The sequence below is a fragment of the Sinocyclocheilus grahami genome, unplaced genomic scaffold, assembly GCF_001515645.1.
Source record: "Sinocyclocheilus grahami isolate Dianchi unplaced genomic scaffold, SAMN03320097.WGS_v1.1 scaffold566.1, whole genome shotgun sequence".
In the NCBI taxonomy this organism is placed as follows: domain Eukaryota; kingdom Metazoa; phylum Chordata; class Actinopteri; order Cypriniformes; family Cyprinidae; genus Sinocyclocheilus; species Sinocyclocheilus grahami.
The window spans coordinates 981,473-1,006,116 of NW_015505745.1; the positions used below are offsets into that span (position 1 = coordinate 981,473).

Below are 24,644 nucleotides of genomic sequence, written 5' to 3' on the forward strand. Positions count from 1 at the left end.
TGAAACCTTCCCAACTAGACCTACATATGCGTGCCAGAAACAAATAAGAACAATTGCACGTTTTTGCCCATGGAAATACATCACAGCGCATGGCTCCTTTTTCAATAGAGCACTCTAAGGCACAAGAAGCTTTTTATACTGTGATTAGACTCGTGCTGGTATTCTTCAAGGTCAACATCATTCATATTCTGCTCTCTAATAAAGTGTTCCTAAAAGTGTGTTATTTTTTCTTCTGAAGTTTGGGCACAAGTCTGCTCTGGAAGTGCAAAAGCGATAGTCTCAGAACTCAAAAAGGTTTGAAAGCTGAGACCAGAAAAGTTAATCACTGCAATTTCATTTTCAATTTTGGTGAGAGACTTGAGGTACCTTCCCCAGAGACAGAAGCTGTTTTACCGGTGGAATCACAGAGAAAATGTATGAGGCCTTCAGGATGACTTCAGCAGCTCATAGAGTATTCACCAGAGCACGACCACTGAAATTTGAGCCTGTGATCAGCTGCACTGACTTTGCTAGTTCTCCACTTAGAAAGCAAAATTTCAGTTTTTCACCCAGAATGACAATGCTCAGGTGACACTTGTGTGTCAAAAAGAACTACAGTGCATAAAGTGGCATGCTGTTGATATGATTTTATACACAAACTTCAAGAAGTCAGTGTTAACAGGAATATAAACCGTTCATAGGTTTGGGGTTGTAAAGATTTTGAGAAGCCTTTTCTGCCACTGCTGATTTTTTTAGCTAAAAATACAGTAAAAGAGTAATATTGTAAGATATTATTACAATAGCTGTTTGTATTTGAATATATTGTAAAATATAATTTATTCCTGTGATGGCAAAGCCGGACTGTCAGCAGTCCTTACTCCAGTCTTCAGTGTCTTTAGAAATCATTCTAATATGTTGATTTGCTGCTCAAGAAACATTTATTATTTTTATCAATACTGTAAACAGCTGTGCTGTTTTATATTTTGTGGGGGGAAAAAAGTAAATATATCTAATATAAAATATTTTGTAGGATTATGCAATGTGTGGAAAGTTCAGAAGAACAGAATTTATTTGAAATAGAAATCTTTTGTAACATTTACCATCACTTTTGATTAATTTAATGAATCGTTGCTGAATAAAAGTAATAAAAAAACACTGACCCAAACTTTTGAATACTGTAAATACTCCCTCTGTAAATAATAATATAATTTCTATAACAAATCTTAAATTTTCATGATTCTGTTGAAGTGTCATACAGTAAATCACGTTTTAATGAATGTTTGTTGAACTGATTATCACTTACATTTGATAACATTTTATGACACCATTTCCTTAATAAATGGCTAAATCTTGGCATGGCTACTTCATAAGGCTTCATTTTTCATTGACGCTGTTTTGAATATACGACATTCAAAATTCAGGATGCATCCAGCAGGAATGCATTGGCAGTGCTGCACTGAAGAATGTCCTCGGGCTGTCCCATTAATCTCTATTAAGTGGAGACATGTCAGACAGGACTGTGAGTGTGTGTGGCATGTCGGCAGATAAGCTGTGTGTTCACCTGCATCAAGTGTGGACTTCGCAGGATCTTCAGGGCATTAATGCAGGTTCTTTGAGACATTTCACCATAAATATATTGAGATGTACTTATTTACTAATTTAGTGTGTAGGTTGATATAATAAAGGAATAATTGTGTATCTATGCTGTTTTCCATCTACACAATAAATACTGTCTTTTAGACTATTGTCTAACAATATACATTCATTCTATTTCACATTTGACAATATACTGTAGTTACATATAAAAGTTTGACGTCAGTAAGATTTTGATTTTATTATTATAATTGTTTTTTAAAGAAATTCATACTTTGTTCAGTAAGGATGCATTAAACTGATTTCTATTTCAAATACTGTAAATGCTGTTCTTTTGACAACAGTTTTCAACATTGATAATAATAACAATAAATGTTTCTTGAGCAGCAAATCAGCATATTAGAAGGATCATGTGACACTGAAGACTGGAGTAATGACTGCTGAAAATTCAGCTTCGCCATTGCTGGAATAAATATTTAAAAATGTATTTAAATGGCAAATAATTATTTGCAATTGCAATAATATTTTACAATATTACTTTTTTACAGTATTTTTATTGTATTTTGCAATCTTACCGTCCTTATTATAACTTGAATAACTTTATTTTGGAGATTAAATATTATACTGCAATCTAAATTATTTGTAAAATGCACAGATGTGTATGTGTGAATGTCTTGAGAAGTTATTTATCAGCTCACAGCTAATGAATAAAAAGAAAATCTGTAAATGAATCAAATTAAATTATGAATTATTTGATTTTATACAATGCTACATTTTTATGATTGTTTGGCTTGATCTTCCCACTTTCTGTTCTGAGCGTCCCTGTATTTTAATCCACCACATTTGCACCTGATTCTTATATTCTCTAGCAGAAAGGAGGGAGGTGTCTTGCATAAAACAAACAGATGGGATAACAACTTGACCTATTTCTTCATCTGGAAATCACACAACAGAAAGCAATACACAGACAGTGGTGAAAGACGTCAGCAAGGCTATGCATCTCCGTATAGTGATCGAACCAGTAGCATAAGAGCCCTCAGTTTACCAATACGCTGATAGTGCACTCCTCTGCGGGGCTGTTTTTATGATTTACCATATTAGGGCTGTATGGTACTCTGATTTATAGTGCTCTTATCATTGGTATCATACTTTGTTAATGTTGTCAGGCCCCTACCATGATGCAGTGCATCTATCTGTCTATCCATCCATCAAATAATCAACTATTTTTTTTGCAGTTCACTTAAATAGTCCTGCTGGTGTGACAAGTGAATTTTTTAGAAGTATTAATATTCCTTGAAGTCCCTCACTTTATATTTATTCATGAAAAACTGCATGTATAATAATTAACATTTTTAAATTAGTATTATGTACAGCATGTCATACTGCAGGGCACATCTGAATATGTGAACCTCTTTAATAATAAAAAATAAATAAATAAAAACATGTACAGAACACCAATTAATGGTCAAGTTCTCGTTGAATATAGAACAAAAACAGTTATTTAAATGCAAGTAGTACTACTATATTGCTTTTATGTTTCCTGCTTGGTCATTTGTATGTGTATGTATGTGTGTGTAAAACATATTTAGATATTGTTGAAAATGATAATATGAATATATGTTAATACAAGCACCTTCGTCGTCTAGTCTTCAGTCAGAGGTGACTTCCAGTGAGAGGCATATCATTACTGCTAAACTGTTGTGATATTTGTTGCCTGTTATTATTTTCATAGCAAAACAGATCTAGTTAAACTCTAAATGTCTGAACGGCGCGGTTTTTGCTTAATTAGAAATGATGCGTAATAACTTGATGAAAAAAAGAAAACTTTATTCACATACTGGGCTATTATAGCTAGGTGGCAGTGTTTATTTAGCTGAAATGTTGTATGTAGATGGCAAAAAACAAACAAACAAACAAAAAACAATGTGTAAAACGATTTGCCCTTAATTCTAGAATGTCAAGTCATACTCACGATGGAATCGTTCAACAAAACAAACTAGCTTTTATGACACTCGACGCCACTCTGGTTATGTTTACGTTCTGATTAACTTACATATTTTACAACGCACTCTATTGGGCTCAGGTGGGCAATTTACCTCACATATTACCTCAGAGGAGACAGTGTGTAGGTTATTGAACGCGTTACGAGTGAACAGCTCCCTTGTCGGTCGGTTGTTTTTTGAGAGAACATCGCTCGCGGTGAAGAATGTTTTCTGCCCGCGTCGCGCGCGCTCACACACGCGCGCACGCACACATGCACAGCGCGGCCAGCGCGCGAAAGAAGTGAAGCGCATCCGCCGAAGCTGCAGCATCGGAGTCACACGGATATCCTCACTCGGATTGCTTTTACATACCAGGGCTCGCCCTCCACCGCCTCACCTATGCGCTTTTCACATGGGGATGCAACTCCTCACCTGCTCGGAATATATTCGGCTGTTACATTTACATTCGCAATAGCGGTTGACTCGAATCAGAGAGCGCGCACCTCTGCGTAACGCACAGGAGGTGGATTGTGATGTGCGCATTCGGTGGTGTATTGGAGGTGAAAGGAAGGATTGGATCGGGCAGGATTTGATAAGGACCCGTAAAAGGGGAAGCAGCTTAGTTTATAACCCCTGCGATTGGACACCTTCTGGTTTTACGCATCATCTCTACTCTCGAGATCTAGTGCGCGAGAGCCTGTAGTAGCCTACTGCATGTCATGTCTTTTCTCTTGGACTGATCGCGGCATCCAAGAGGAACCTAAAGATTGCGATGCCAGGACAGTGAGAAGGTGGATCTCAGTTGTTCGGTAGCATGGCTCCGTCCCGGAGGGACTGCAGATGTGACATGATCTTTCTTTCGGGATGCCTACTCCTGTCCGTCTTGGGATTTCATCCTGCATTGGCGAAGGTCTGCAACGATTACACAAGGCACGGCCTGGACAACAACTGGTACACGAGAGATGGTGAGAAGTTGCCCATCATGGTCCTGATGCCGATGAATGAATCAGCGCTGATGAGCAGCATCAGTCAAGGCATCGAGCCGGCCGTTCAGCTGGCCATCCAGCACATCCGCGAGTCCAGGCAGTACTCCTTCTCGCTCATCACCAAAATCTACGACACGGAGGTAAGTGCGTGCGTTAACGTCTACGTGCATGTCGCGGGGGTAAACTGCGGGCAGTGTGCGTTCGGCGCGCGCTCATGTGGAAGACGCGATTTCTCTAGGGTTTGTGCAGTGTCGAGAGATTGTTTCCCGTCAGGTGTTTGGAGGAGGCAAAACCGAGCAAGTTTGTGCTAGTGAAGTGTACACAGGTGTTGTCTCGATGAGCTGCGCACGTGCCAGTGGCTCGTTATGGAATATAAGTGCTGCATGTATTCCTACATCCGTTACCTACAGAAAACAATTGTCTTGCTCATTTGCATGAACGGGACAGTATTAATCCTCATTTTATCAGCGGGTTGTGGCTGGTTCATTCAGCACGATGAGTTCTGCATCTATTAGACATCTATTCTGCATCTATTAGGTACACAAGGATATTAATTCATGTAAACTGGTATATGAAACAGAAGTAATAAATTCCTTGCTATTATATTAGGGGTCAGTTTTTAAACCCTGTTAAAAAAAACAGTTTACAAGCCTAAAATGGTTTACTGGTCTTAGCCGGTTTCAACTGGTCTTCCAGCCTGCCCAACTGAAAAGTGCCCAAGAGCAAGTAGACTGGCCTGGGGAGACCAGCAGAGTAGGTTAGGCTGGGTCAAGATTTTAATTTTTTTAATTTTTTTGTCCAGCAGGGTAGTACGGATTTTCGTTACACCTGAAGATGGCAGTAATTAATTTACCTGTCTTTTTTTTCCTCTATATGACCGAAGGTCTTTGAGGATAAATACATATTTTGAGTGCTTCATACTAATTCTAGGTCTCAGTAATTCCAAATGGAATGAAATTGTTGAATTTGATGAGGTTAACCTTTTGTTTTTCGTTGTCATTGATATTGTCATCTTATATTATCAACATCTATGACAGTTCATAGTTCTGCAGCACTGATACCATATTGAAATTATTAATTGACTTACGAAGGTACGACCTAATAAATAACACTTTAGGCAAAGGGTAGGCCTACAGGTAATTATTTTAATGAAGTGCATATGCATATTAAATTTCATGCTCTTATGGGTTGTTTTTTAAACAGTAACGACTGAGAAAATGTGAAAATTTCTCCTTCGTGCACAAGGCACTTTTTGGCCTCTCACCATGTGCTATTTGTGGTAGTGTGATAGCCTGGGGAGATGAGGAGCGAATCAATCGGCATTTATCACCATACTTTCATATGTGTGACAACAGGGAAAATGAGAATGCACGGGAAAATGGGTAGCTAGATGTTTGCGTAATTACTAAAGTGTAAATTACCAAGGCGTTAAAATATCTGTGGAAGCTATCTTGCTAGGTTTAAAACAGACCGTCACTACGTGTTCTGCACATGCTCTAAACTGAGTCGTTTGAGATGAGCATGAAGATCCATGACCCCTGATGTCCGGTGGTGCCTTGGCAATCTATTGTGCATTGATTGTCATATTGATTTACCAGCGTTTTGTTAAACAAAACGGGTTCTTCTTACAAACACACATTGTTGCTGTCTTGTCTTTGAGGATGCACTCATGCATCTGAAAGGCTTTTAAATAATATTCCTCTACACACTCTGTCACAGTCATAATGAGCTGAATATGTCAATAGTTGGCACTTTACAGCTAATCTTTACAGCAGAAAGATGAACAGATTTTAAATCAGACATCTGTAGATCTAACGTGTAAAGCAATAAGCAATGATGTAGGCCTCATACATAAAAAAAATCATGCTAACTTTTGTAAAATCAGGAGCTATATATATAAGTGAGATTATTAATTGTAAATAATCATGTATAAACATTAACTGCATTGTGTGTGCAATTGTAATATAATCCATTACATATTTTGACATCTGTTGTCACTAAGCCTAACGCCAACACAAAACTGTTGGTATGAAGAGAATTGAAGAAAAACATATGGCTGATTTACGAACATCTCAAATAATGATGACCTCTTCAGATGTTCTCATTAGTTTGTTTATGACATGTTTCATTGTATTTACAGCATTATCTTCAAACATTTGGCCCTCACAAGTATCGCCAAACCTGTTTATACACACACTCACACTGACAGGATACTTGCAAACAGTAAACAAAGTAAACAGTAATAGCTGTGCGTATGCATGCAAGGATTTAACAGGGCAGATGTAAGTAATCAGTCCCAAAGCAGAGGCTCTTTATCCCTTTATCCCCTCTCAACGCATCCCCAGGCAGGCAGAACCCATCCGCTCGCCTGCGCCTGGGTGCTGCCAGCCGTGCCCACAGCGCTTAGCCTTTTACAGATCCACTTGAAAGATCTGGAGAGAAATTAAAGAGAGAAGCCCACGTAACATTTGCACTGCGAAGGACCCCCTCAGTATCTTCAGTGGACTGGAGATCATTAGCTGTGCTAAAGGTCACGTTTTGGTCTTAGATCATTCCGACAGCAGGGATGCCCATCGTTTTTGTAGGGGTCCACTTTCATCTTCGGTAAATGATATTGTTTGCCTTGAGTAGTTTTCATCCACTAAAATAGTGAGCGAAGCACAAATAGAAATGGAAAAAGCATTGATGTACTTTTATTGTGCAATTATCTTGAAAGGGCCTCAACTCTTATCTGTTGTAGTGCTTATTTACCTGCATACAGATATCTTTCAGGTATGTAGATGCAGTTTCTCATTCATGGAAGTGTTTTTTTCTTCTTTGTGGTATATAATTGATGATGTGGTTTTAGTTCTTCACATTTTAAATTTGCTTCAGACTAAATCGCCATGTTTCATATTGCTCTGTTGGAGGAATGAGAGGGTGTGACTTGAACAATTGCCTCTCATAGAGTTTCAGAAAAAGGTAAGAGAAAAAAGCCCCCAGACAAGTCATTTAGTGCTCATTTTAAAGCTTTGTGACTGTAGATCTGATGTTATGTGTCTTTTTGAAATACCCATGCTAAAAATACAGCCATCTACAAATGATTTGATCTTTTATCTTTCGAATAGGCAAGATTGAGAGGCTGTATTTTTCATATGTAGAAAGCTATTTCCCTTCATGAGGGGGGCTTGACTCTTATTGAAGTGATACTCTTGACCTCTTTGAGCCCAGCTCATACTACCACCCTGATGTCATGCGTACAGATATCAATGGAGCTTACGGCTCACGGAGGAGCAAATGCATCTCGTCAGATTTGCACACAGAGTGCAGGGACCCTTGCAGAGCTCTGAGCCCTTACCATACATTTCAGTTATTCTCGAAAGACCAAAAGCCCCAAGCCTCAAGCATCTTGTTGTGTTGTCGCAATGAGTTACGATTTTTCTAAAAAGTATTGCCATAATAGTTCACAATAAATTAAATGTGTCTTAAGATGACAGTGTATGTGTGTGTTTGAATATCTATACCTCGATTTTCAAAATAACATTGGTCAAAGTAATTGATTGAAATTTGTTTAAATTATGTATTTATTAATAAAATTGATGTTTTAAGCTGCTATGATATTTTACCTCATGATACTGTAACAATATATGGCAAGAATCAATACTTTAACTGCATTTTCCCATATTTCGATTTGATGGAAAAAATTACTATTGTAATAAAAAGTAAATGTATAGTAATTGCTTGTGATTTAGTAATATGTGACCCTGGACCACAAAAGTCATAAGGGTCAGTTTTTCGAAATTGAGATTTATACATCATCTGAAAGCTGATGTATAATATATATATATATATATATATATATATATATATATATTATATGAATAAATAGGCTTTCCATAGATGTATGGTTTGTTAGGATAGGACAATATTTGGCCGAGATACAACTATTTGAAAATCTGGAATCTGAGGGTGCAAAAAAATCTAAATATTGAGAAAATCGCCTTTAAAGTTATCCAAATGAAGTTCTTAGCAATGCATATTACTAATCAAAATTTTTTTTAAAATATGTTTACAGTAGGAAATTTATAAAATATCTTCATGGAACATGATCTTTACTTAATATCCTAATGATTTTTGGCATAAAAGAAAAATCAATAATTTTGACCCATACAATGTATTTTTGGCTATTGCTACAAATATACTCCAGCGACTTAAGACTGGTTTTGTGCTCCAGGGTCACTCACACACACACACACACACACACACACATACATATAATTAATAATATTATACTTGCTATAAATATTATACTGTTCAATTATTATTGTTTTTATTTATATATATTTCACACCTAACAGACTTCAATTGGATCCGGCTGTGATTTTACTCTGTCCGGGGACACATTACAACATTTATGAGCTCTGTAGCCCTGTCATCTTGAGCTCTTGTGTCACTGTTCATGTGTAATGAGACTGTGGACATCAACTGGATAACTGCAACTGCTCTTCTGACTTTTCTGAAATATAGTGGGGAAAATGAGCACCAACAGGTGTAAAGTAATATCTCTATAGAGGCCTTCATTTATCATACAGTGAGGGAGAATAACAGACACTGGAACCTGAATTCAGTATTTTGTCAAGCTTGTGTTGTGATTCAGTGGGTTCAAACTGCTTCCACCCTGTGCTTTTTTGTTCTGCATGCTGATAAACAGAGGCCTTGCCCTTCACAGAGGTCAGAAGGTCAGGTATCTAAATGAAGAGTCATGTGGTTTGACCTGCTGTATAATTTAATGTATTTTGGCTGATGTATTACTTGACTAAAGCATTGCTTTTTGTTATTTAACTAATAGTCAATGTTTGTTGTTGGATTGTGAAACAGGGCTCTAATTGCTGACCTTTTAGTGAGTCACACTCATAGCCAGCAGTTATTCTAGTCTTATTCTTTTCTGCTGCTCGTTGACCTAGACAGTCACATCTCAAGGACTCAGGCCATCAGGTTAGTATGGTGCTGAACAGGTTTTTAAGCACAATAACATGGCATTTGCTGTCAAAATAGGCAGGTTAGGCAGCCAGGTTCGTTTCAAGCCCGTTTAAACCACTCTTTTATTTAAAATGTAAAAAGAAATGTTACTATTAAGATGCATCAAGATGCTTGTGTAAGTGAACTTGTCCTTCAGCCTCAACGTCCCAGTCAAAAAGCCTCCTCGAAAGTGATCCAGTCAATTTTTCATGGATAAAATCAAGACCCAACCTACTTGTTTTCTCATTGAATATCTTGTTTCGCTCAGATGTATCATATTACGAAAGTAAATGGCTTGTGAATGCAATTTCATGTTGACTTCACACATATTAGCCAACTTTCTTTAAAGGGGTCATATGATGCGATTTAAATTTTTCCTTTCTCTTTGGAGTGTTACAAGCTCTTGGTGCATAAAGAAGATCTGTAAAGTTGCAAAGACTAAAGTCTCAAATCCAAAGAGATATTCTTTATAAAATTTAGGAGTCAACCACACCTACCTAAAACGGCTCGTTCGAACACGCCCCCACATGTCTACGTCACGATGTGGGAAGATTTGCATAACGCCGCCCAAATGTTCACGCAAAGAAAGAAAGCGTAACTTTTATTCTTGCTGTAGTATTGTTGTTGCTGCCGCTGCCATGTCGTGAAGGTGCTGTGTGTTTCGTTGTGAAAGTGAAACTACTTTGTTTGGCCTTCCAAAAGAGGACACAACTAGAAATCAGTTGTTAAGTTGTATTTACAACACTGTTCCAAAACAGTTCAACCCAAATATTCAGATGTGTCCAGTGCATTTTATGGAGGACTGTTTCCTGATTCTGGTAGAGTAGACTACAATGCCGGCTGTTCTGACTCCCAGACTGTAAGTACATTTTTTATATTTAAAGAATTTGCCACTGACGATTCAAACACGAGTTTTGAGCAGTGTAGAGTAGCACTTGTTGTTTGTCATTTCTTCAATCACAAATGCAGACATGGTTTTATGTTTACGCGGCGCGATGCAATGCAACACGTAAAAAGACAGTATAAGTCATTATAACCCGTAATTATGTCCCCACTGGATGCAACAAATGCCTCGTTTTATAATGTGTTTTAATGTTTTTGTCTCGTCGCTCCGGTTGGGACAAGGCATCACAATATGGTAAGGGACGTAACATTTCCGTCACAGGCTTGTGGTATTCGGGCAATCACAACGCACTGGATAACTGACCAATCACAGCACACCTTGCTTTTCAGAACAATGAGCTTTGTAAAAATAGACGCGTTTCAGAAAGTCGGGGCATAGAGGAGAAACAATAATGTACAGTATGTGGAAAATAATGTGTTTTTTGAACCTTAAACCGCATAAACAAATTTCATTACACCAAATACACAAAATAATGTTCTTTTTAGCAACATCATATGACCCCTTTAAAGGAAATATATATAATGCAAATATCTCAAACAGTGTTCTTCTAAAACTCTGTTGTACGTTTAACTATAAACTGGGTTTCCAAGCATATTTTATAGTTTCACTAACTGTAGCATGTTGGCTGGTATTATGTATTATTGTAGAGCTGTAATCCTTGAATTATTGACAATGTTTTTGCTAAATGACATATTTTAGTGATGGAGATTACTTGAGTTGTGTTTGACAGATGCTTTATTTTTGGTTAGAAAAGTACAAAATGCACCAGTACCTTATTTTAGTAATGGCACACATGGACACGCTCATCTGACACATTCCGCAGCTGATTTTAGAGGTGGCATTTGTTTTTTTGATTATCTGGTAGGCTAAATTTGCAAATGTTCCAAAAATTGCTGGTTTTGCGCATCTGGTTGCACCATAAAAGCAAAACAAACATCCAGCGATTGTTTCTGCTGTTGAGGGCAGTGAGGAAAGGGACTGATTAGATGCCAGAAGAGGAGAAATGTGGGTGGGGACGTTTCCAAGCTGATTTCTCTCACTGCCCTCCAAAACGCTGTGGGGAAAAATGGACACAGCTTGAGTCTGGCTTCTGGTTGAAACCGAACTGATGAACGTCAGACCTCGACCCTCCCACACAGTTATTTTGAGTGTGGCTTGTCTAATAGCGTGTCTGAATGCATGAGATTCGTCTAAGGAAACCTGATATTTGTGCTTTCTACATTTTAGTCTTTATAGACTATAAACTGTATGCTTGTGATTGTGTATTTCTGAAATTCAGAGATAGATATAAGCACTGATATATGTACATTTTCGTAATGAAATTGTATGCAAGTAAATGGACAGTATGACACACCTGTATATTAATTCCACAGTCAAGGTATGTTTTCTAACTGTAAACAAACTGAAAGTTAAATGAAATGAGGGGATTTAGGTTTTGTCTTTAGAGATTGGCTAAATGCTATGCGAATGCTGTCTTTCTCCAGGGGCAAGCGCTGAGTAATAAGCGTAAAGTTTGCCCTTGTCAGTCCTCTAATTACATTAAATCCTGTGTAATTCCTGGACAGCAAAGAAGGAGCCGCTGATGCACAGACAAAATGTGTGTGTGTCTGTGTATGTGCAAAAATGGTGTAAGCAAGCCCATGGGATGTGTCTCTCTGGGGATGGATGGATGGTCTGGTCACAGCTGTACAGTGTGCTGGTCCACAGGCAGATGCTGGCAAGTACCACAGCAAATCTTCCACTCACACATTCATCCAGTCTCTCTCACAAACTCAATTAGTACACTGAGGACTGTATTTTTTTAACAAGATCAGTCTAAGTTAAGTCTTAGAAATTTTCCTTAAAAATTTGTAAAAATCTTATATAGGACTTGTGTATGTATGTATGTATGTATGTATGTATGTATGTATTTATTTATTAATTTAAAATATTAATAAAATTGTGTGTATATATATATATATATATATATATATATCTGTGTGTGTAAATATATAATGTTTATTTATCTAGTTTTATATTTTAAACAAAATATTCATACAATTATATTAAACCTTACATAAGATTTTGTAAGCTGATGTTGTATGTAGCATGCTGACAGTATGCAATGCTTTAGCAATTTAACAGTTAAATCCTTTCAGAATTTTTTTAAAATTTAATTTCATCGGCTATAAAGCACAGCAGAACCCACGGGTTTCAGCCTGTGTCCAACCTAATATAGTCCAAAACATGTTTTGAAACCCCTGCATTCTGCAGTTAATCTAACTTTCTTTGTAAAGAATGTGTCTTATGTGAACCCAAAATCTTCTTAAGTATACTTAAGACCCGATTATTTAACTAGTTGTTCAGGTAATCCACTGACTAGTTGATTGTGAAGTAGTGTTTTTTTTATATGCCATATCATTCCACCAGGTCATAATTATTTAGAACGATAGAAAGATTGTAACATAGTTTTGATGTGAAACATCTTTCACTTACAGTGTCCAAACAAATCAGGTGCAGCAGTACTGCTCACTGGCTTGCATAAATCAACCTGAAGTGTTTAACGCATTTATTGTCATGACATCACACTATTAGATGCAAGTCAGGTTTATGAACAAAATCACTTTAATTGACACACTTTCATTATCACGTCCATTAACATTCTATTATTGCAAAGAAATGCAAAGCCTAAATGTTAGTCATCCCAGTCCCATCTCCAGCCATATAGTATGTCTTTAGTGGGTTCATCCTTAAATGGACAATCTCATAGGTCATTGAGCACAGAGTGGTATGTGGTGCCTGATGGATGGGGGTGGTTTGTAGAGAGAAAGAAGGTCAGTCTCTGTCTAATGAAGTATTACTGGAAAGCTGCTATCCACAGGCCTCAGACTGCCTACACTCTAAAAAATGCTGGGTTGTTTCAACCCAATGTTGGGTCAAATATGGACTAACCCAACTGTTGGGTTAAATTTTGGTTACATTTTTAAATTAGCTTTTTAACCCAACAATTGGGTTAGTCCATATTTGACCCAACATTGGGTTTAAACAACCCAGCATTTTTTAGAGTGTAGTGGTAGTGGTGTAGTTTGCTCATTTATTAAACCCAAAAACTCTCTTTCCCAAAACCACTCAAGGGCTTTATACTTCAACCCTCTGTACTCACATATGGCTGCAGAGGATAGCTGAGCTGATTTAGTAAGTTGTACTTTTCAGTGTAGGGCAAACTCAAATGGTAGAGTTGCACACAATTTTATTTGTGCCTCTAAAATTTTGAGATTGAGTTGTGTGTGGTGATGGTTCACATGCACTCTAAGAGCAACTTGAATTCAAAATGAGCTCCTCTACATTTTAGGTCCTCAGTTTAGGCACTTCAGTTTGTGGTGCTCCACTGCTGCTGAATCTATAGCAGCACAGCAAGAAACATTTTTTTTACCGAGCATGTAGTCTGAATTGAATATGATGGGATAAAGAGTCAGTGTACTGCAAAATAATTTTTATTCACTTGTCCTTATGAGCTGCATTTATATCCAAACCTATGTGAACAGTGTAGCCTGATTCCCTAATAGGGTTGCAAAAAGGCAGAACGTTTTCAGAAAATTTCTTAAACTTTTCAGAAATTTTGGAACCTTTTGAAAAGTTTCCAGAAAATGTCTGCCCCTCTGCAACCATATTCCCTAATGAATGATTCTTATGAACTGTAATACTTTTTTGGATAGTACAATTCATGAATAAACGACTCTTTTAAATCTGATCTTTTTTTGTGAATAAAAACGTGCAGTGTAACCAGTGTAGTCTGATTCATAAAGAAATTACTCTTTTGAGATAGCTCTTTTTAGTCAGTCAAAACCCTACAGCGTGACTAATTTAGTCCAATTCATGACTTTTTTTAGCTGGATCTTTTTTGTGAATCAAAAACATACAGTGTGATCAGTGTAGTATAATTCATGAACAAATGAAGGTTTTCAGTTCTCAGGTCTTTTTAGTGATTCAAAAACATACAACATGACCAGTCTAGTCCGATTCCAGTACAAAAGTACAAATCTACTAACTACAAGTAACTTCCCAACTACATGTCAGCTACTGGTCATTAGAGTATTAGTAGACTGTCTGCGCAATATCTGCTAATACTTTATGTTTAAGATCTCGTAACACTCATTCTACTTCCTCTAAGTAACTTTGCAAGTATGTGTCAACTTATTCTACTAACCTAAATCTAACCCTAACCTAATGGTCTACTAATATTCAAGTTAGTTGGCATGTAGTTGCGAAGTTTATTATAGTTAGTAGAATGTCTAAAGTGGACTTTCAAAATAAAATGTAGCCCAAATGACTCTTAAGAACTGGATCTTTTAATGAATCATTCAGAAAGAATGACAAACTTACAAGTTACATACTTATTCACTTTATAAGCTCACTGGATCAACATCTGTCTCATTTAATGAAGTCAAAGTTATTTTCAGGAACATTTAGTACGTGTTGTGTATCACAACAGAATTCTGTAGGAAACACTGACTTTTCATTTTCCATTTTTTTCACAATCACCCTCACAGTACAAATGGGCTTGGAGACCACTAGTATTAGAGTCAGGTGAATTCTGATGTTAGTCTTAACGTATGCCTTGAGAAATGGTCTGCCATTCAAATGCCCCCTCTGCTCATATTGATTTGATGACTACAGATAAAGTAATGGCAGGATGCCTGCAGTTTCTTGGGCTTTGGCCAAGGACAGAGAACACCAACAGTTTTGGCAAGTTCATCATCACAAAGCTCTCGGCATACTGTGTCGCACAACTGGGAAGGGGGAAATTCTGAGCACAAGCACTGAATCATAAGCTAAACATATCACCTGTCTCGCAGTCTATAATTACACAAAATGGTGGGATGAATAATTGCATAGATGGGCTTCTGACAATGTTTAACAAAGTCCCGAAAAGGCGGACAGGCTGGTTCAGTGTTGTCCTTATGCGAGCAGGGTGTATGAAACGGAGGAGTAAAGTCCTGAGGGTGCGTTTGAGGCTGAGAACCGCTTACCCTTTATTGTTACTGACACCGATCAAGCTTTTGGCCATATTGTGCCCCAAATGAACAGATTTTATTCAGTTGAGCATGATTGATATTTGAAATGAAATAGGGCTGTGGTTCTGCTGGTAGATTGAGGATGATGGTCGCCTGTTTCTGTAATCTAATAGAAGTGATTGTTATTTCATTACTGTAGGTGTTCTGGATCATTCCAGACCATGAAATGCTTCACAAAGAGATTGGGTTCATTCTTCATATTAATTCTCTTTAAATATTCCAGATGCCTGTGACAATTATGTGGTGTCATTGTTCACCTTTTTTCTTCATCACAACACTTTAGGTCAGATTAACTGTAATGGCTGTTCCTGGAGACATCAATGACCCGTTAGACCCACTGTAGAGTATATTTTGCTCCATGCATGTTGAATTTAAGGTTACAGCAGCATCTAAAGAGGTTATAACATGATAATCTCCAACTGACCAAAGAAACAAAGTTTTACCTGGACATTTGGCATCAAGTAGTCTCCATAAACCTGCTGCTAACTTTAATGCATATTCTGTTGAAGTTGCAGTGAAACGGAATAGTGACAGATCTTTTCTTCCATATTGTGACATATATCCAAGTGAAGCAAATTATGTAAAAAGAAAAACAATGTAGGGTGGGTCTTGATTCTGTCTGCCTGTTGTTGATTGCATGCAGGCAGATCTAAATGTGAGACAATTGTAAGAAAGGGGCAGGGTTTAGAGACTAAAATCATTGGAGAAGTCCGGCAAAAGCCTTTCTGAAATCAGTTTCGGGATGTGCCTTTGTATGCAAACGTTGTCTTTACCTGATAGCTTTTGGATGCATTATTTAAAAGGATAAACCAAACTGTTTCAGTTCTGATTGTTTTCCATTATATTTATTGACCTTAGTGAAAGGGAACTGACACTGTTTGGTTACCCACATTCTTCAAAATGTCTTCTTTTATGTTCCACAATATAAAGAAAATCATACAGGTTTGGAATGACATGAGGGTGAAAAAAATGATGACAGACATTTTCATTTTTGGGTGAACTGTCCTTTTAAGCTTTGAGGTTTGACTACTACTCTTGTTAGATGGGCAACAGATGTTGCTAGAGATAAATTTGTGTTGAACCAGGAATATTAATATGTTCACCAGCAAGATTACTATACTGTTAGATCCTGTTCTTCAAAAACTGCAGCAGTTAGTTAGGGTGCTTTCACACTAGCACTTTTGGTGCACACCCGGGTTCGATTGACGTCAGAGTTCGGTTCGTTTGGATGATGTGAACGCTGTCATCCGAACTCGGGTGCGCACCCACGAACCATACCCGAGTTCGCTTAAAAAGGGTGGTCTGGGGTACGGTTCAAGTGAACTCCGGTACGGTTTGCTGCTGATGTGAACACAATTGTACCAAATTGCAGAAGTGAACCGCTATTAATTACATATTATTTGATAAAAATGTGTGTGTGTGTTTCACTCACTTTCCTGATGAGCGTGACTGACGCGCTGCAGAGAGCTGTATATCTCATTTCTGTTCGCCTTCAGCGTTCTTTAGAGCATTTCCAGTACATTCGTAAGACAGACGTAAGTGCCGTTATGTACCGAAGCTTTGTAAAACAAACAAACGTTTCAAAAACGTAAATATATAAAAGTGCAGAGAGCAATGTTATGCATTTGCCGCCTTCTCCTGCGCCGTTGTTAATAAGCAACGGGGTAAACAGCTGCTGGCTTGATGACGCAAACGAACTGCTGTTCGGACCCAGATAAAATAATATAAACACAGTCCAGCGGGGGCAGGGGGAGGGGGGAGCAATCTAACTCAGGTTCGGACCAGGCAAGCGAACCAAGTGTGAAAGCACCCTTAGTTTCTGTCTCGGTTTACAAAACATACTCTGTGTCCTATCAGGTAGACTGAAGACAATAGGTGAGAGAGCAGCAATTAGTCAGCTAGCATAACGCTGAACGTCTTAACAAACGAGCTCACTTTCACCTCAGCATTATTAAACATTCTGCCCTTGTCCCACAGACACAAACAAACTGCTTTCAGAGCCACAAACCGTTTTTCCCACAAACATCACAACAGTGCTTTAGCCACGGTTATCACACAGATAAGGCTTAACAATCACCGGTGACGACCTGTTGCCCCTGAGCCTCTTCGTGTAAAATAAATGAGCGAGTCTCACATTTACCAGATCATTGCTTCTCAGATGTATGAATCAGAATTATACATGCTCCCCTGTGGTTGTTTGCATCTGCCGTCTACATAAATATTATTTATGTGCTCGGGCACTGGACTCTTCTGCTCTGTTGACTCTCCCTCACGCAGGGGAGCTCTATTGATTTCTGCCTGTCCTTTATGCCTGCATTTTGAACTGTATGAATTAGCATTTCTCCTCCACTCTCTGTTTTATCTGCACACACCGCTTTGAAGTGGAAATACCCTAGATAAGAAGATAAGCACCAATAAACGTGACATTAATAAATGATCACGTTTTGGGTTATTCCGTTAAGGTGCGCACAAAGAAAACAATTACGCAACGACAAAAACGAAGGGAAAGATGTGAAGAGTGAGTTCATTCAAACCAGAGCCGTGTTATTTCTTCCACTGAGAATGGACAGTTTGGCCCATTGTGACGCTGACAACCTGGAAAATGGATTCTCTCGCTTTTACCGCGGTGATTAAATAGCGGTTGATAAGATTGCTGTGAGGATGGTCATTTTTCTGCTGCCCTTTCGAGAGAGATTGTTATGGGAGTGGAGAGATCTAAACCCTTGTTTCTCTTTCTTTGATAGAGGGCAAATGTAAATGTCAGTTATGTCAGGCAGCGGAAAGGTCTAGAAGCCTGGGAGAAACTGCTAAATGAGTTCTGACAGCAGAGGGGGGCCTGAAAATTCAGCCAAGGAACACAAATAGACAAAAACATTATGCGCACCCCAAAAGTGTTCGTTGGGTCAGCGCTTATGCGCAGTTATTAGCTCTGTTCCAAATTCTTGTGAGGTGTTGACATTTAAGACAATATACACCACACTGTAAAAATAAAGTGGCAGCTTATTACACAGGATATTATCTATTAATTTTCCAGACATTTCTATTAACTTTAAAACACAACGCAGTGCAGTGTAAAAATGCTGGTAAAACACCTGTAAAAAAACAGTAATTACAGAAAAATTCCTTCAAATTAAATAGTATATTGTGCCTTATATTTCAAAAAAATTTTTGGAGTGTAGTGTGCAAAAGTTTGGGGTCAGTAAGATTTTTTATTTTATAGAAATTAATACTTTTATTCAGCCAGGATTATAATGATCAAAAGTGACAGTATATTTACAAGGATATTTATAATGTTACAATTTCCACAAAAATATTAAGCAGCATAACTGTTTTCAACACTGACAAGCACTTAATCAGCATATTAGAATGATTTCTGAAGGATCATGTGACACAGAAGACTGGCGTAATGATGCTGAAAATTCAGCTTTGCCACCACATTAATAAATTTGATTTTAAAATATATTCAAACAGAAATCAGCTCTTTTAACTTGTAATAATATTTCACGATATTACTATATTTATGAAAATAAGAGACTTCTTTCAAAAACATAAAAAAATCAAACCGACCCCAGACTTTTGAACGATAGTGTATTTTAAATCAACAGTGGTGTCATAAATGTTGCTTCTTCAGCTCAAATCATGCTAAAATTGGTATTAGATGGTTATTAGTTAGTGATTGGCTCTTTTAACTCAAAACCAAGACTTTCATCCCTACAGCTGCCATATTGAGTGGCATAAGATGTGATTTATAGCGCACTCCAAGTGTCAGTCAACGTGAAGAACGCCACTTATTTCTACACTGTAAAACCCGATAAGTTCAGAATACTCCATATTTGTGGACACCGATTACCTAAAAAAAAAAAAAAAGTAATTAAGCAACTTTTTTTAAGTTAACATTAATTATAAATAACAATTAAGTCAAACTAAAAAGCTTAAATTTGTTTTGGCTTAATGTTTAAGTGCAGTGTACTTAAAATGATTGTTTATCATAAGTAATATTTTTAATTTACCAATTATTTTGATGCAGTAGTGGCTTTATTAAGTACAAATACTAACTCAAAAAAATACACGCACACCTGTGGCTATACAATTGAGGATTTTTTTTCAGCCTTTTTTAAACCGCATGAACTGTGTATTTCTGAATGTCAAACACTGGAAGATCATCTCATCACAACTGCAGTGCTTGCAGGACTTGTAGTGGTTTCGTTGTCCATGATAACGAAATCAGTAGGAGAGGTATTTTGTGTCAGTGATGTCTGGCTCGCCCAATTCCTCCTGGAATAAGCACAGAGGGTAAAACTTTAACTTTAACTTTTGAGACTAAAAGTAGACATTTATATTTACTGCCAATAGAGTGGGGGAACTATAACATCAGAACCCGGAAGAGTAATTCGACGTGGGTTCCGTCTAGATTTTCCTATGGGGTTTTATAATCGGGTTTTTCAATTAAAATAAAGCCTGTGGTAAACATAACTTGACAATACTTTTATGTTTTGTTGTACAACGTAAATTACACACATACATACCCAAAATACAAATTTTGAAGCAGTTATGTTAATTTTTGAAAACGTATGTTTTTAATAAGTAGCTAGATAAGAAGGTTTAGGCTGTGAGTGCGTGCAGTTTACATTGTAGAACAAAACGTAGAAGTATCGTCAAGTTATGTTTACCACAGGCTTTATTTTATTCATAATTTGATAAACCCCATTTAAAAAACCCCATAGGAAAATCTCAAAGGAACCCGCGGCTAATTAGACTTCCTGGTTCTGACGTCATAGTTCCCCCACTCTATTTCAGATCTATTAATGCACTTAATACTTACATTTCATGTCCTGAAGAATAGTTCTCCTCACACACGTACACTGAGTGTTGACATCATGTAAAAAAAAAAAAAACATGTTAAACAAGCAGGCCAACTTTATTTTATATACAATGAAGACAGTAATGGAGGTAGTTAGTGTTTGTGAATTTGCACTCACCTGAAGATCAAACATTTAGAACGTCATGCAACATCTGTGAAATCTTGCTGGTGTGTGCCACTTTCTCTGATATGGTGAAACTCAGCACAAACCTAGAAAACCACAAACATGCACAAGTAAGTGTATAACCAACAATGGATGTAGAAAAGAGAAAGCCGAGTCTGTGTCCTGTTACGTGAGGACACATCACACAACTTGCTCTTCAACTCAATATAAGTTACCTTGAGGCTCACACTTTGGTATTCAGCATCCAGCTCAGCCTGCAATGAAAGTTTGTAAAGGTTTACTACAAGTTTGTAGATTGCTTTTGTAAATTTAATATATTGCAAAATTCATGTCTGAGTATTACACAGCAAAATCCCCAGAGTTAAATCAACTCTGCTCAGAGTACATATTGTCCCAATTAATTAATTGCTTAATTATCCCATTAAATTTAACTCGGCTTGAGTGTTACTTTAACACTCTGTAGATTGGGACAATATGTACTCTGAGCAGAGATTATTTAACTCTGGGGATTTTGCTGTGTAGCTTTAACCTAATGTATGCTCATGTATGGCTAAGATGATCGTAGAAACACTTGCCACCAAATGGTCTCAACAATCGACTTAGCTCACGATGCTTTTGAGAAACGCAGCCCTAAACATTGCAGTTAACAACAGCGACATTCAAAACGTACGTTAGGACTGTGTAGCTCATGGGGAAATATGAATAATTAATCATAACTAGTTATAATTAATTATAAATATTTAGATCCGCTGTAGATATTTAGCTGACCTCTCAGGGTCAACTGTCTGTCAATGGAAATGTACATATAAGGAACAGCTGGAGGACCAATTTGCAGTTTGCAATTTGCAATTAGGTCAATTGGCAACATGATTGGGTATAAAAAGAGCCTCTCAGAGTGGCAGTGTCTCTCAGAAGTCAAGATGGGCAGAGGATCACCAATTCCCCCAATGCTGCCAAACTGGTCTAACATACACACACACACATGCGCATACAGTTGGTATAGGAAAGGGTTAAAGCTTATCTCAGTAAAGAGGAGAGAAAATAAGAATATGAAGTTATGGAACCAAATTCATAAATACTAAACACGGTAGGATTACATATAGGCAAGAAAATAAGCCTGCATAAAACAGTATAAAATCTTAAAGACAACATACACAATGATCTGAAGGATATGTGTGTTCATTCAAAGAAAGGTTTTCCTATGGATTAATTAGAAAAGAGTCCATTCCTACGTTGCACTGTGTCTCTTCCTATGGAAAAGGCAGTGATTTTCCCTACTCACATTCCATTAGGTCGTAAATGTATCTGGTGTCAGGGTTGCCATGGTAACCAGGGTCCTGGGCCTTGTTCACAGACAACTTGGCACCCAGTATGTTTATTGGGTGAGGGGTCTGTGAACGTTTGTTAATCTAATGAATAATTGATTTGTTAAATCAAATGAAAAATTGTGTGTCTGATTGGTCCAGACGCTACAACTGCATTTACTGAAAAAAATGCCGGCTAACGTTAACATTAGTGCCCTTCTTTGACGTTAACATTATACTATAAGCAGTGACGCTAAAATAGCATTCAAAATGCGCATTCAAAAGCACTAGGGAAATGCCGCACTTTACAGCGCTGTGTAAAAACAGTGTTTCCCAAAAATGAAAACATTACTTTATCATGATATTCTTACAACACTCAAAAAGCAAGTAAGATTACTTACAAGTTGTTCCATTAAGTTTGCTCCAGTCGCTTGCGAGTCTCCGCCATGTTGAATGGATTCTTGTGAACGTCGGTTAGAGCAACGAGGTGACGTCACTTTACGTCACTCAATAAACTTAAAAATAATAATTTAAATAGAAGAGTTTACTCAAAACTGTTGAGCCACACAAAAATAAAACTAAATTCCTCGTTCAGAAAATTTAATTGTTATAAGTTGCATCAACGATTGAACAGAATTGAATTGCAGTGTTCTTAATCTAAAGTTAGTAGTACTGTTCGGGTTTACAGTGTAGATTTGCTGTTGCTAAGTTCCATAATACACAACAATTCTCATTAAAATAAGCAAAGGAGTAACAGATTTACAAATAAATAAATAAATGTTCCTTTATTTTAGTCATTAGGCTTATTATGAACAAATACGAAGCTCATAGAGACACAGTCAACAGTTTTGATGAAAACGAATTAGACTTGGTTGGACTAATTACTCAATTAAATTGAGTGAATGGCTGAAGTGCTCTGGGAGGGATTCTAGTCCTTTATCAAGATCGCACACCTACTGTAAATATCATTGCGATATTTATCTTATATTTAGAAAAATTAGAATTTAAATAAACATTTAGTAATCGCCTGTTATATGTAATGAGAATATGTAAAGTAGTGTTGGGCGATGTGGTCATTTTTCAAATCGTCATATCGCCAGCCCATGAGATAGCCGATACATGATATTATCGTGCGTGCGTGCATGCATGCATGGGTGGGTGGGGGCAAGAGAGAGACTCTGTACTTATCATAGTCTATTTCTTGTGGTGTTTTAAACTGCGCGAGAGGGAGCCTATGAAAGCACCAATAATCAAAATAATATATTTTCAAACACACTGATAAACTAACATGTTAAATATAAAAATATTTAAAACAGCTATTTCATATATATTCGGATACAACAGTCATACATCGTTATTAGGACCGCAAGTCTTGTGACAAGTTTGCCGCATCAGAGCATGATTATTACAGATCAAGTAGACCGATAACCGATATTTTGAACCGATATATGTCTGGTGTAAAAATGAAAATTAATGTCAAAATTAAGAATAACAAGGGCTCTGAAAAAAACTGCCTTCCCTGGTGTTGGTTGAGTGTAGTACTCCCACAGTAAACTCTTTATTTTAAAGAGTTAAACCTTTATTTTTTGGCAAACAAAGGGTTTACCATTAAAATTAAAACATGGAAGAAATAGCGTATTGTGTGATTATTCTTTTAAACAAAAGTTGTAATAATTGTTGTAGTAGTCGGTTTAAAACAAAAACAAAAATCTTTTGACTGAAAATGTTTCCTCGGCCAAACCCCATTCCTCAGCCATACTTGTCACACACCCAGTTTAAGAGCAGTGTTTTTCTTCTTGTAATCAAGAGCGCTTGTCCTCCTAATTAAAAAAAATTAAGGAGCACCTTCTGATCAATAATCAAACATTCTGATCAAAAATTAGCCTTCCTAATATGAGGTGAAGTGATTAACAGGGGCATTTTCTTTTTATCTTTGCAATGGCATCATTTTCATCTGTCAAATTCAAAAATGTATGTTTATAAGCTTTTTAAAATTTCTATTTAAAACCATATAATAAGTAGAATAAGACAAATAAGTTACCAATCATGAAATTACTATTAATGAAAAATTAATTTGTACTACACAGGTGGCACAAAAAGAACACAAAAATGGCTTGTAGGTACATTTTCAGACATTCAATGAGGCTCAGAGGTGGCATGAGTGCAATTAAATTCATAAATTCATGTGGAGATTAATGTTTTAAATATAATACAGAAATATTAAATGATTGGAACTATTTTCGTTGATGAAATGGAGCAAAATCAGGCAGTACTTGTTCATTGAACTGTTGTATTAAATCAATATTAATAATTATTAAAATATGTCACTCTCCTTATCGTAATCTGTGGGCGCACAGAAAATGAGAGTTCTCAAGACTCAAAAGTACGTGCATATGAAGGAACCTGCGGGAATGAGTATAATTATTATTAATAGGCGCAATCCTGCGCCTGAAATGCAAGACCTGCTCTGTGTTCTCTGCTAATAACCCGACTGTGAACGATGGGAGGCGTTATGTTGTCAGTGAGAAGCTGCAGCCGTGGCAGGGAGGATTTTTGGTGTGCTGGTGTTCTGACAAATAATGCTACCTATCAGATTATGCTACCAACAAATCGTCAGAACACCGGCAGAACAACAACAATGTGCTACATGTTTCTTTTCCCCTCATTTTTTCCAATTGACGAAAATCCGTCGTAGCGACGGAAAACTTTCATCCCTGAGTAGTATTTACAGTGGGGCAAAAAAGTATTTAGTCAGCCACCAATTGTGCAAGTTCTCCCACTTAAAAAGATGAGAGAGGCTTGTAATTTTCATCATATGTATACCTCAACTATGAGAGACAAAATGAAAAAAAAAAGACA

The 24,644-nt window shown here is 37.2% G+C and overlaps 1 protein-coding gene and 1 long non-coding RNA gene across 2 annotated transcripts in view; one reads left to right on the forward strand and one right to left on the reverse strand.

Annotated features, from left to right (window-relative positions):
- Window positions 1-3,887: 3,887 nt before the first annotated feature.
- The window catches only part of LOC107556354 (gamma-aminobutyric acid type B receptor subunit 2-like), a 237,827-nt gene continuing 217,070 nt past the window's right edge, over window positions 3,888-24,644 (forward strand). Inside the window, exon 1 of the mRNA XM_016239450.1 lies at window positions 3,888-4,680. Within this exon, the coding sequence (XP_016094936.1) occupies window positions 4,369-4,680 (312 nt within the window). The 5' untranslated portion in view covers window positions 3,888-4,368. The remainder of the gene's footprint in view (window positions 4,681-24,644) is intronic.
- Window positions 19,701-20,496, reverse strand: LOC107556404 (uncharacterized). The gene is made up of 3 exons (XR_001605278.1): window positions 20,476-20,496; window positions 20,319-20,358; window positions 19,701-19,771 (listed from the first exon to the last, which is right to left on the reverse strand). It is a non-coding gene; the product is annotated as an uncharacterized lncRNA (long non-coding RNA).